This window comes from Telmatherina bonti, assembly GCF_933228915.1.
Source record: "Telmatherina bonti genome assembly, chromosome: 3".
Lineage (NCBI taxonomy): Eukaryota > Metazoa > Chordata > Actinopteri > Atheriniformes > Telmatherinidae > Telmatherina > Telmatherina bonti.
The window spans coordinates 1,213,102-1,227,026 of record NC_136621.1 but is presented as its reverse complement, the minus strand read 5'-3'; the positions used below and the strand labels follow the sequence as shown (position 1 = coordinate 1,227,026).

Genomic DNA, 13,925 nt, shown 5'->3' with positions numbered 1-13,925 from the left:
TGTCTGTCTGTCTGGTATTTCTGCCTCCTGTCTGTCTGTCTGGTATTTCTGCCTCCCGTCTGTCTGTCTGTCTGGTATTTCTGCCTCCCGTCTGTCTGTCTGTCTGGTATTTCTGCCTCCCGTCCGTCTTTCTGTCTGTCTGTCTGGTATTTCTGCCTCCCGTCCGTCTTTCTGTCTGTCTGTCTGGTATTTCTGCCTCCGGTCTGTCTGTCTGTCTGGTATTTCTGCCTCCGGTCTGTCTGTCTGTCTGGTATTTCTGCCTCCGGTCTGTCTGTCTGTCTGGTATTTCTGCCTCCCGTCTGTCTGTCTGTCTGGTATTTCTGCCTCCCGTCCGTCTTTCTGTCTGTCTGTCTGGTATTTCTGCCTCCCGTCCGTCTTTCTGTCTGTCTGTCTGGTATTTCTGCCTCCCGTCCGTCTTTCTGTCTGTCTGTCTGGTATTTCTGCCTCCCGTCCGTCTTTCTGTCTGTCTGTCTGGTATTTCTGCCTCCTGTCCGTCTTTCTGTCTGTCTGTCTGGTATTTCTGCCTCCCGTCCGTCTTTCTGTCTGTCTGTCTGGTATTTCTGCCTCCCGTCCGTCTTTCTGTCTGTCTGTCTGGTATTTCTGCCTCCCGTCCGTCTTTCTGTCTGTCTGTCTGGTATTTCTGCCTCCCGTCCGTCTTTCTGTCTGTCTGTCTGGTATTTCTGCCTCCCGTCTGTCTGTCTGTCTGTCTGTCTGGTATTTCTGCCTCCCGTCTGTCTGTCTGTCTGTCTGTCTGGTATTTCTGCCTCCCGTCCGTCTTTCTGTCTGTCTGTCTGGTATTTCTGCCTCCCGTCCGTCTTTCTGTCTGTCTGTCTGGTATTTCTGACGCGCAGCGTCGTTCTGTCCCGTCAGGTTGATGGTGAAGTTCTGCGGCTGTAAGTTGGTGAAGTGGTTGGGTGTTCAGGAGTTCTCCATCCCTCAGAACGTGCTGGAGATCGTCTACGGCCAGACCATCTGCTGGATCGGAACCTTCTACAGTCCCATGCTGCCGGCCATCTGCACCATCAAGTACTTCCTGATCTTCTACATCAAAAAGGTGACGTTTCCACATTTCCCTGGTGACCTCTTCAGAGCCTTCCATTAAACCAGCTGCCCTGTGGTTTCCAGGTATCGCTGATCTACAACTGCCGCCCCACAACGCGTCCTTTCCGAGCGTCCAGCTCCAACTTCTTCTTCCTGGGCGTGCTGCTGATCGGTCTGGTTCTGGCCTGTGTGCCCGTTTCTGTCAGCCTGGCTCAGTGAGTTGCAGCTTCCTTTAACAACCAGATGTTCCACCGTGTGTTTGCAGATTCATACCTATGTTTCTGTTTCCCAGCATAAACTCTTCTCAGGCGTGCGGGCCGTTTGTGAACTACAGCACCTCTTGGGCGGCGCTGCCGTCTGCGGTGGAGCAGCTGCCGGATGGCGCCAGAACCCTCCTCTGGGCTCTCTCCTCAGAAGCCTTTGCCGTTTCCCTCTTTGTGGTTACCTGGTGCGTTGCCGCTCTGGTCTTTTAGTCTGAACATGTTTCTGATTCTCATCTCACACCGTTTTATATCTCCATGTTTGCTTTGGCAGCTTGGCTATGTTTTATGTGATGGCGCTCGCCGGGGCTCATAAGCGCATCATCAACCAGCTCAGGGACCAGCTAGCCATGGTATGTTGGTTGGCCCATTTTACTCTGCCCCCGCCCAAAGCAGTGGGAAGTTGAATCTTTGTGCCATTTTGTTTGCCAGGAGGGTCGAGACAAGTGCTTCCTGATCCAGACGATCCAGGCCCAACAGTCGTTGGCGGCGAGCTCCCCGGCGTCCGGCTCCCGGCCCCGCAGAGGCAGCAGCAGAAGCAGCCCGAGCTACCACACCAGCTTCTCCAACAACTTCAACGACGCTGTGTTCCTGGCTCATTCCCCGCCACACTCCTCCACACATGTGTGAGGCAGACACTTTATATTCCAGCACAACAGAACAGCTGTAAATTATTCTTATTTTTTCTTTGTTAGCTGTGTAGACACTACAGCAGGTGTGGACACCTTGCCTTTAAAGCCTTCGCCATCTGAATATTGTTAGTTATTGTTGTGTGCTGAAGTTCATCTTTCCTTTTCCTTCTAAGAAGGCCTTCAAGTGCTTATAACTACTGAACTTCATCATTTAAAATGTTATTTCATGCACTTTTATTGTTAATTAATATAACCTTTATTTTCTTACTACAATAACTGTTTACATGGGTGTGTTTTCACTAGTTTGACCTTTTGTAATAAAATGTTTTCCAATCCTGAACAGCAACGCCGTCTTTTCAGCAAGGCCCTGAAAAGAAACTCGAACACATCTTTTGGGTGGTGCATTTATAAAAGCTCAGATTAAATATTAGTCAGATTTAAACAAAAATGCTGTTTAACTGTATCATTATACTTTTATATCACTAGTGGCTTATTTTAGGAGGAAATCTTGTGCTTTGAAAATAAAAGTGGCCTTTAACCAACCTCCTGTTTGCTGTGTGTTGTTCTCCCTCCGGTCCGCCGGAGCGTCGGACGGTCCGATGACAGCCGACGACAGATGCTATTAAGCTCAGTCTTTGTATTGTATCACAATGTCTTTGAATTGGTTATGTACCAAGCCAGTCTTTTTTCTTGTTTCAATAATAGAAAAAAAAAAAAAAACTTCCAGGTGCGCAGACTGCGTAGGCTACCAGGTGTTCTACATCGTCTGCCCACACCAAAGTGTCTTCCTGCCAGTAAAACGAGACGGCCTCTCTAGTGGACGAGAATTACCCATAGTGCTTCAGTCCTCCGTTGCCTAGCAACTACATATGCCAAGTTTATCTAAATACTGATGCCATTCTTCCACAAAAACATGAAAAAATGTTTAAAATGACAGAAAATGGTGGCAGTAGTTTAAAGTAGATTTCTTTTCCTTTGTGTGTAAATGAGCAACTTGAGGCGGTTTAGACGAGCTCTCCTCTGGCTGAAAGCTCATCCTGTCAAGCTGACGTTAACTTCAGTGGAAAATAATCCTTGTTAGACACATATACAGTTGTCCTCATATGTATTCATTCCCTCCCATTAAAGAAGGAGAAAACAGCTGCCTGGGAAATAAGATGAAACTGATTTTTTTTTTTTTTTTTTTGTTTGTTTCATATCCATTGTTTTCACCCCAGTCAGGTGTTTTTTGTTCCCCCCAGTCAGACTTCTGCACCTGTTGACAGGTATTTTGTCCCACAAAATTCTCTAATTTCTCCAGGATCGATTTGTTTGTTTTTTTTCTTTAACTACATTAAAGACAAAACAGTGTCTTATATGACTGGATTATATTTTAGCACATGTTTAATAATTGTTCCTTTTTCCAGTCTCCAGTTATCTGAGTGACTGGAATAAATTCAGTCTTTTCTTTAATGAAAGGGGACGAAAACATCTGAGGACGACTGGAATGAAATCCATTGTGGTTATTGGACACAAATATGTGTGTTTATACATAAAAATAAATAAATAAATGGTCTGGCTGGTGTGGTACCTACACCGGCGCTCTGCTGCTCATTATTTTATATCAGCAACGCAATGAATGCTGGTATAGGAGAGGGCGCTTAGGATGCATCCCTTCGTTTTAAACTAATCTGGAGTCAAACGAAGGGAGGACTGGGAGGAACCTTTGAATTAAGACAGCACTTGGCGCGCGACGATGACGCATGCCGCCAACGAATCCACATTTCGAAGTGTGCAGACCCTGAATTGAGAAACACCCAATATTTGCTGTTTGACTAAAAGTAAGCAATCCTGGATTGACTTCTGGCTCATACCCAAAGATCGAAAAAATGTAGCTGCAGATATTTTACCATCAGTATTATCTGACCATGAAACTATTAAAATTTATATTCCTTCATTCTCTAATAATTCCCCTAAATCCTCTTAATGGAAGCTTAATAGTTCAGTATTGAAGCATAAAGAGGTGACCTCTAACATTGACAGACTGATTAATTTCAATTGGAAAAAAAGCTCAATATGTAAATATTTATAGCAATAATTGGGAACTGTTAAAATATGAAATTGCAAAGTCATCTTCATCTTCAGCCGCTTATCCTGGGTCAGGTTGCGGGGGCAGCAGCCGAAGCAGGGAAGTCCAGACTTCCCTTTCCCCAGCCACATTTGCCAACTCTGCGGGGGGGATCCCAAGGCGTTCTGTGATGGCTTAAGCCCCACATTGTTTCCTCACCTGGAAGATGAAAGGCGTGGCAAAGGGCTGAGGAGTCTTAGATCTCAATGCCAGCTCATAAGGTTCTACCATGTGGGGGTTAGTTTAGCTAGGTCTTGGAGCTTTGTTTGGTTATTGTTAGACATTTTGTTTTCTCCTTTCTGTGTAATTTGGTTTGGCTAAAGTGCTATATAAGTTACCCTTATGTGTTTTTGTGGCGATCAGTTTTCTTTAGTTGAGTTGAACTGTTTAAGTGACACTGACTGTTGTTATGTTTAGTTAACCCCTTTTTAAAGATTGTTTAGTTTATTCATTTCTTTGAACTTTTGCATTTAATTTGTAACAATAAAAGCCCAGGTTTTTTCAAATTAAATCTGTGTCCTCATGGCTTTACCGTTTGGTCCCTGACATGTTCCCAGGCCAGCCGAGAGATATAATCCCTCCAGCGTGTCCTGGGTCTTCCCCGGGGTCTCCTCCCAGAGGGACGTGCCTGGAACACCTCACCAGGGAGGTCCAGGAGGCATCCTGACCAGATGCCCGAGCCACCTCAACTGGTTCCTCTCAATGCGGAGGAGCAGCGGCTCTACTCTGATCTCCTCCCGGATGACCGAGCTCCTCACCCTATCTCTAAGGGAGAGCCCGGCCACCCTGCGGAGGAAACCCATTTCATCTGCCTGTATACGAGATCTGGTTCTTTCGGTCACGACCCACAGCTCATGACCATAGGTGAGGGTAGGAACGTAGATCGACTGGTAAATGGAGAGCTTCGCCTTCTGGCTCAGCTCCTTCTTCACCACGACAGACCGGTGCAGAGTCCGCATTACTGCAGACGCTGCACTGATCCGTCTGTCGATCTCGCGCTCCATCCTTCCCTCACTCGTGAACAAGACCCCGAGATATTTAAACTCCTCCACTTGAGGCAGGGCCTGACTCCCGACCCGGAGAGGGCAATCCACCCTATTCCGGCTGAGGACCATGGTCTCAGATTTGGAGGTGCTGATTCTCATCCCAGCCGCTTCACACTCGGCCGCGTATCGCTCAAGCGAGAGCTGGAGATCACGACCAGATGAAGCCAACAGGACCACGTCATCCGCAAAAAGCAGGGACCCAATCCTGAGGCCACCAAGCCGGATCCCCTCAACACCTCGGCTGCGCCTAGAAATTCTGTCCATATAAGTTATGAACAGAATCGGTGATAAAGGGCAGCCTTGGCGGAGTCCGACCCTCACCGGAAACGAATCCGACTTACTACCGGCAATGCGGACCAAGCTCTGACACCTGTCGTACAGGGACCGGACAGCTCGTACAAGGGGGTCCGGTACCCCATACTCCCGGAGTAACCCCCACAGGAGCCCCCGGGAGACGTGGTCGGACGCCTTCTCCAGGTCCACAAAGCACATGTAGACTGGTTGGGCAAACTCCCATGCCCCCTCCAGGACCCCAAAGAGGGTATAGAGCTGGTCCACTGTTCCGCGACCAGGACGAAAACCACACTGCTCCTCCTCAATCCGAGATTCGACTATCCGGCGGACCCTCCTCTCCAGGACCCCTGAATAGACCTTACCAGGGAGGCTGAGGAGTGTGATTCCCCTGTAATTGGAACACACCCTCCGGTCCCCCTTCTTAAAAAGGGGGACCACCACCCCAGTCTGCCAGTCCAGCGGCACTGTCCCTGATGTCCACGCGATGCTGCAGAGGCGTGTCAGCCAGGACAGCCCCACAGCATCCAGAGCCTTAAGGAACTCCGGGTGGATCTCATCCACCCCCGGGGCCTTGCCGCCAAGGAGCTTTTTAACCACCTCAGCGACTTCAGCCCCAGAGATAGGAGAGTCCACCCCTGAGTCCGCCAGCTCTGCTCCCTCATGGGAAGACGTGTTGGTAGGATTGAGGAGGTCTTTGAAGTATTACTTCCACCGACCCACAACATCCCAAGTTGAGGTCAGCAGTTCCCCACCTCCACTGTACACAGTATTAATGGAGCACTGCTTCCCCCTCCTGAGCCGCCGGATGGTGGACCAGAATCTCCTCGAAGCCGTCCGGAAGTCTTTCTCCATGGCCTCGCCGAACTCCTCCCATGCCTGAGTTTTTGCCTCGGCAACAGCCGAAGCCGCATGCCGCTTAGCCCGTCGGTACCCATCAGCTGCCTCCAGAGTCCCACAGGCCAAGAAGGTCCGATAGGACTCCTTCTTCAGCTTGACAGCATCCCTCACTGCTGGTGTCCACCAACGAGTCCTGGGATTACCGCCACGACAGGCACCAACGACCTTACAGCCACAGCTCCGGCCGGTCGCCTCAGCAATAGAGGCACGGAACACAGCCCATTCGGACTCAATGTCCCCCGCCTCACTCGGGACATGGTTGAAGCTCTGCTGAAGGTGGGAGTTGAAGCTCGCTCTAACGGGGGACTCAGCCAGACGTTCCCAGCAGACCCTCACAACACGTTTGGGCCTGCCAGCTCTGACCGGCTTCCTCCCCCACCATCTGAGCCAACTCACCACCAGGTGGTGATCAGTTGAAGCTCCGCCCCCCTCTTCACCCGAGTGTCCAAGGCATGTGGCCACAGGTCCGACGATACGACTACAAAATTGATCATCATGTAATGTCCTGCATGAGACAGTATTAGATAAGATGCATCCTATACACAATAGCCCTTTTACAATTGCTCAAGCGTATGTGCATGCATACATTTGGGGACACTTTATTATAACCCAGGCATGAAACCACTTTACATGTACATGGAGCTGGTTCCAGAGAAAAGAGGCTAAAAATCTTTAGTCAACTGGAAGACTTACAGGCTGACAATTTTATTACAAGAGATTCATATGGCTAAATCTACAATAGATGTACTCGGAACACCTCAAATTCCCCATGTATTTGCAGCCTGTTATAACTCTAGACAGAGAGGTGTCGCAATCCTCTTAAATAGAAAAATTAATTTTACCCTAAACAGCACAGTGGCAGACCCTGAAGGTAGATTTATCATAGTTAACTTGTCTTTTCAGAATCTTAAAATATGCATAGCTAATGTTTACGGTCCAAATGTTGATGACTCCTCCTTCTTTCATTCCTTCTTTGCGACACTCTCAAACCACCTAGATGATATTATCATTGTGGGAGGAGACCTCAACCTCGTCTTGAACTCTGGTATGGACAGGGTCAATGCTACAGGAAATAGCAGGGTTCGGCAAACTGTCAATCCTGTCAAATACATGGTGGATTTTGGTCTTTGTGATGCATGGCGATCTCACAATCCTACTTTAAGTAGTTCACCACTCATATTCTAGATTAGATTACTTCTTAGTCAACAGCTCCTTGCTGAGCAATATATCAGACTTTAAAATCCACCCCATCACTATTAGTGATCATGCACCAGTCTCTTTTACTTTGATAAATAAGGAAGCCACATCACCATCTGAAAACTGGAGATTCAACACATCATTACTTAAAGATATTGACTTTATTAGTTACTTTAAAAAAAAGAGTGGAATATGTATTTGCAAAATAATGACCTCCCAGGAACATCAGCATGCATGTTGTGAGAAGCAAGAAAAGCTGTAATACAAGGACAAATAATCAGTTTTTCATCTTATAAGAATGAGAATGCAAGAAAATCACAGTTAGAACTTGAAATTAAAACCCTAGAGGATGCCAATGGTACCTCCCTGTGATGACATCTTGAAGAAAAAAAGGAAGGCCAAACTAGAGCTAAATGAAATACTAGAGAAGAAAACACAGTTTCTAGCACAAAGATTTCACTTGGAGAACTTTAAATATGCCAACCGGTCTGGGAAATATTTAGCCAATCAGTTAAAAATGAATCGGGGGGGAAAAAAATACTATAGCCTCTATTAAAGACTCAGCAGGGAATATCACCCATGATCATCAAGAAATAAATTTAGTATTCAGGGACTTTTACCAAAACTTATATACACCACAAATTGATCCATCAGACGACAATATTAATCAATTTCTCAGAAACATCGACCTTCCTAAATTAAATCATGAACAGACTACAGGTTTGGATTCACCTCTCTCAGTAGAAGAACTCCACAAAGCCCTCCAGCGCATGCCTAGCAGTAAAGCTCCAGGCCCAGATGGTTTTCCTGCTGAATTTTACTGAGAGTTTTGGGATGTATTGGCATCTACATTTCATAAAATGACATCAGAAATTAAGGAAAATAATAGTTTACCTCTAAATATGAATTCCGCTAAAATTAACCTCTTACTAAAACCAGATAAAGACCCGACACTACCATCCAGTTATCGACCTATATCACTCATAAATGTTGACCTTAAAATAATTTGCAAAGCCCTCGCTACCCGGCTAGAAAAGGTAACTCCATCTATTATACATCATGACCAACCTGGTTTCATTAAAGGTAGAAAATCCTCTGTTAATACACGGAGACTTGTCAATATTATAGACCACTCTGCCAATAAGAACTTAGAAACAATAATAAATCTTTAGATGCAGAGAAAGCTTTTGACAGAGTAAACTGGAAATTTTTATTAGCAACTCTACATAAATTAGGATTTGGACCCTCTTTTATGTACTGGATAAAAAATGTTATACAACTGACCCAAGGCCTGTGTGAGGACAAATGATCAAACTTCACCAAGCTTCAGTTTCCAGAGAGGCACCAGACAAGGCTGTCCACTTCCACCCTCACTATTTGCAATCTTTATTGAACCCTTAGCAGCCGCTATCAGGCAGAATAAGGATATCAAAGGCATCCAGGGAAAAAACATAGAACACAAAATAAGTCTTTATGCTGATGATATATTACTTTTTCTTCAGAATTCACAAACCTCTCTATCAAAGACCATCTCACTAATTAATGATTTCTCTTTAATCTCAGATTATTCTATTAACTGGTTGACAGTCGACAGTTCTGCCCATTAACTGTTATTTCCAGAATATACCCACTGTTACATTACAGCCAGGAAATATAAAATACTTGGTATAAACATTTCTTCCAGGCTTTCAGAGTTAACAAAACTGAATTATGTTCAGCTTTTAAAAACCATAGAGGATGATCTCACACGCTGGAGCTCTCTACCCGTTTCTCTCATGGTTGCCACGATTAAAATGATGGTTTTACCAAAAATCAGCTACCTCTTCTCTATGATACCCTTTAAACCATCCCCTAAGTGGTTTAAGTCACTGGACTCTCATATTTCTAACTTTCTCTGGAAGAACAAACCACCACATATTAGCTTAAAAACACTACAGAATATGAGAAGATCTGGGGGTTTGGACCGGCCCAGTTTCCATTACTACTTCTCAGTCAACAGGTTACAGTATATCTCACAATGGTACAAGTCTCTCCCATTAGATGAGCCATGGTTAGATCTTGAAGAAGCACTCTGTTAAAATCTAGAAATCTAGAAAAAAACTTGCCTTTTATTAGCCAAGTTATCAAACATTATAATAGTTTTAAAAGCATCAATATTAGTTAATCTCTGACAGCCTGGTGGGAATTCCTTAAAACGACGACGTCACCACTCTTCCCATGTAAATACACACCCATCTGGAACAATCCTGATATCCTGCAAAGTAAAAAAAATGCTGAACTTCTCTCAATTGAGCAACCAAGGAATAAAGCACTCAGAGGATATCATTGTAAACAAAACATTTAGATCATTTGACATTTTCACTTCACAATATGGAATCAGTAGCAACAAATTTCTAGAATATCAACAACTTAGATCTATAATAAGCAAAAAGTATAACCTGAATCTCATAAACTTGCAGCTTCCTATCAGGGTAGCAAAGTTCTTTAATCTCAGCAATCTCAAACTAATATAATAAATGTACACATAGATGTGCGAAGTGGATGAGACGCTCTCTCTCCCAACCTTAAAATGGGAATTTATCCATTAACCTTAGTCAGACCTTCTGGTCACAAATATGTTTAAACACCTTTACAATGATTAAACACCCAAACTTACAACTTATACAATATAAAATTCTTCACAGAACACATTACAGAGGAAAGAGAATGTTCCAGATGGGTCTTGCATCATCTAACCTGTGTTCACAGTGCACAGATAACAGACCAGATGACTACATGCTGTATGGTCCTGTTCACCAGTGCAGAACTTCTGGCTGTGCAGAGATTTATCAACATGGCTCAGATGTAGAATTCCAGCTTCTGCTTCTCTCTGCATACTTGGTCATTTGGGTGACCGTGTTGCACTCAGAGGTTGGGAGATGGTGGGGGATCTCTGTGTCTCCTGTCCTGGGGGGGCTTGGGTGGCTCAGCGGTTGGAGTTGCCTCGCGGCGGGACGAGATCGCTGGCAGGCCTTGGCTCCGTGGCGGGTTGCTGTGCCGCTGTGGGGTGGACTGGGTGGGGGTCGCGGGCTTGGGTGCCCGGGGCTGTCCCCTGTCTCCCGTGGGGGGAGGGTCGGCCTGAGCAAAGTTGGGCTGGGCTGGCCTGGACTTGCTGCTGTTGTGGTGGAGGGGCCCGTGCCCTGGTGCTTGGTTGTGGCCCCAGGACCAAGAGAGTGGCTGGTCTCAGCATGCATGTGTGCATGTGGATATGGAGTTCTGTGTGTGGATGTTTGGGTGTGTGAATGATGAGTGTGTGTGTGTGTGTGTGTGTGTGTGTGAGGGGGTGGGGGGTGTCAGTAGTAGTAGTAGTGATGCATGAATGTGGTGGAGCGTGGTGGTGCATGTGAGTCGGTGTTCAGGGATGTGTGTACGAGAAAGTATGGTGGTGCTTAAGCATGGCGAAGAAAGGGGTGTTTGTATGGAGGAGGGTAGGGGTGTGTGTGTGTGGGGGGGGTAGGGGTGTGTGTATAGGGGGAGTGTGAGGGTGTATTAGTTTGGGGTGGGGTAGGAGTGTGTGTATGGGGGAGTGCGGTGGAGCATGAGTGTGTGGAGGAGTGAGTTGGTGCATGTGTGGGGGGGGGTTGCCATTAGTCTGGGGTCTCTTCGCCCGTCTCTCCTTCCCTGCCTTCCCGCCTCCTTTGCTTGTGGTTGGTTGGTACCTTCTGGGGCCGGTGGCGGCTCCCTGGTTTGGCTTGCTGGGAGCTCTGGTTGTTAGGGCGGCTGCCCCCGGTTTGTCCTGGTCCTTCCGGGCCCCGGAGATGGGGGGCGTGCCGAGTGCTGCTGGCGGCTCATCTTCTGGAGGAAGAACCCACTTTCCTCTGGACAAAAATCCCCGGTCCCTTCTCCTCCCCCACTCCCCATCACACACGGGTAGGGCGTTGGGAGGTGAGAAAGGCCATCAAGGTGGTCTTGATCGCTGCACCCAGTATCTGCTCACCTCCCAGTTTTAATCACATTTAGTCACCACAACACAAAACACTGACGACTCATGGTCAAGTTTTGGTGCCCGGGGAGCACGGCCTGGCTGCCGTTCGGTGGCGGTCTGGGTGTCCTGGCCTTCCATTGGCGTGGGCTGTACCTTCTGCCTACGGGGGTGGGGGGGTTGCCTTCAGGCTCCAGGGGTCCTGGGGCCCGCACTCTGTCTGCCCTGGATGGCCGGTGCCTGGCAGAGCCGGGCTTTGCTGTTCCCCAGCAAAACCTTTTGCTGTTTGGGTTTCTCCGGGCCTTCCTCTTGTCTGCGGGCGGGGCCACATTGTATGGGCGGGGCCACATTGTGTGGGCGGGGCCACATTGTGTGGGCGGGGCCACATTGTGTGGGCGGGGCCACATTGGCATGATCACTCTTCTCTGAACACGTTCCACTCTGTATGTTCTGCATGTGACACAGTCACCGAGTCGCCTGCAGGTTTATTTACTAACAACGGCTGGTTTTCTTCCTGTGTGTCTGATCTAACTTGTGAGCTCTGGGTTTTCCTGATAGTTGATGGCTTCGTCCTCCCGCAGGGGGAACATAACTCCGGTGTATAGGTGTATGGATGTGTGTATATATAAGCGGGTGTCTATGTGTGTTTATGTATGTAGGTTGTTCTCTTTTTCAATCTTTCTTCTTTTTCTTTCTCTCTCTTTTTCTCTCTACAAGTTGTTTTCTGTTTTCTCTACTTTTCGATTCTCTTTCTGTCCCTCTTTTGTCCTCTACGGTCCGGTCCAGCACTACAAACTTTGTAATAAAATTAAAATCCAGAATATCAAGGGGAGCATTATATCTATGATGCTTCCCAGCAGAATACAGCATCCAGAAAATCCATTTTGCCTGCTTAAATGCTGACAAAAAAAAAGACAAAAAAAAAAAAAAAAAAAAAAAAAAAAAAAAATCGATCATGGAACTGCGGCCCAGGGAATCCTGATGCCAGGTGTACATATGGACACTCTTATGTTGGAACATGGTGTTCGTTATGGACAATCCATGACGAGCACAGAAGTCCAATAACAAAACACCATTTGGGTTCAGGGGGGGGGGACCATGCCTCCCAATCACTCCCCTCCAGGTCTCACTGTCATTGCCCACGTGAGCATTGAAGTCCCCCAGCAGAACAATGGAGTCCCCAGAAGGAGCACCCTCCACCACTCCCTCCAAGGACTCCAGAAAGGGTGGGTACTCTGAACTGCTGTTCGGTGCATAAGCACAGACAACAGTCAGGACCCGTCCCCCCACCCGGAGGCGGAGGGAAACTACCCTTTCATCCACCGGGGTAAACCCCAACGTGCAGGCACCAAGCTGGGGGCTGATGAGAATGCCCACACCTGCTCGGCGCCTCTCACCATGAGCAACTCCAGAGTGGAAGAAGGTCCAGCCCCTCTCGAGGGTTCTGGTTCCAGAGCCCAAGCCATGCGTCGAGGTGAGTCCAACTATATCTAGCCGGAACCGCTCAACCTCGCGCACAAGCTCAGGCTCCTTCCCCACCAGAGAGGTGACGTTCCACGTCCCTAGAGCCAGCTTCTGCAGCCGGGGATCGGACCGCCAGGTTACCCGCCCCTTGCTGCCCCCCAGCTCACACTGCACCCGACCCCTACGGCTCCTCCCGCAGATGGTGAGCCCACGGGAGGTGGGGCCCATGTAACCCTTTCGGGCTGAGCCCGACCGGGCCCCATGGGCGAAGGCCCGGCCACCAGACGCTCGCTCTCGTACCCCACCTCCAGGCCTGGCTCCAGAGGAGCCCAGTTGATCCAAACCCAGCTGGAAGAACGTCTCATTTAGGTGTATCAAGGTCAACCAGCTTCAGACCATCGGTGATTACTCCGATTACTGACGGTTCTGCCCCGTGATGCTCCAATTACTTTTATTCATTTTATTGTAATTGTCCGTTCTGATGTGGAAATGTTGAATAAATAACAACATGCAGCAATTATAAACATTCCTGCAGAGGAACTTAAAGTGGAACTATTCTGTGCATTTCAGGCTAATTTATTTTTATTTCTGAGCCCAGAAGGGCTGGGATTGATGGAGTTATTGTCACCAATGGCTTTATTTACTTCAGACCGACCCTCTCCGTAGGCTGTCAGATCAGCCTGCGGGCAAAACGAGTGGATTGAGACTCTTCTGCATTAAGCCCCGCCTCCCGCCACCGCACTACATCGGGAGCGCGCACCGCACCTGCTTTCACCGTCATTGTAACGTCTCATAAACAGAAGGATTAGGCTCATATGAACTCAATAAAAAAACAAACTACAATGTCAACACATAGCATACAGCCCTACATGTTGGAACCTGAATCAGAGCCTGAAAACGAAGTGGAAAACAGCAACCCACAGCAACGAATGCAGCAGGATGTCTCTCTTTGGTAAACTCACCAGCCATCGTTGGAAATAACTTTATCCCACGTTTTCCACCCGCCTGATGTATTTGTACATGTCC

General features: G+C 47.5%; 1 protein-coding gene across 2 annotated transcripts in view; it reads left to right on the top strand.

The window, feature by feature from the left end:
• Positions 1-2,430, top strand: part of tmc7 (transmembrane channel like 7) — a 92,011-nt gene extending 89,581 nt beyond the window's left edge. For both annotated transcript variants that reach the window (XM_079238318.1, XM_079238317.1), the window contains 5 exons: positions 871-1,054; positions 1,126-1,256; positions 1,334-1,489; positions 1,576-1,654; positions 1,734-2,430. In XM_079238318.1, coding sequence (XP_079094444.1) covers positions 871-1,054; positions 1,126-1,256; positions 1,334-1,489; positions 1,576-1,654; positions 1,734-1,931 — 748 coding nt within the window. In that variant the 3' untranslated portion in view covers positions 1,932-2,430. The remainder of the gene's footprint in view (positions 1-870; positions 1,055-1,125; positions 1,257-1,333; positions 1,490-1,575; positions 1,655-1,733) is intronic.
• The last annotated feature ends 11,495 nt before the right edge of the window (positions 2,431-13,925 follow it).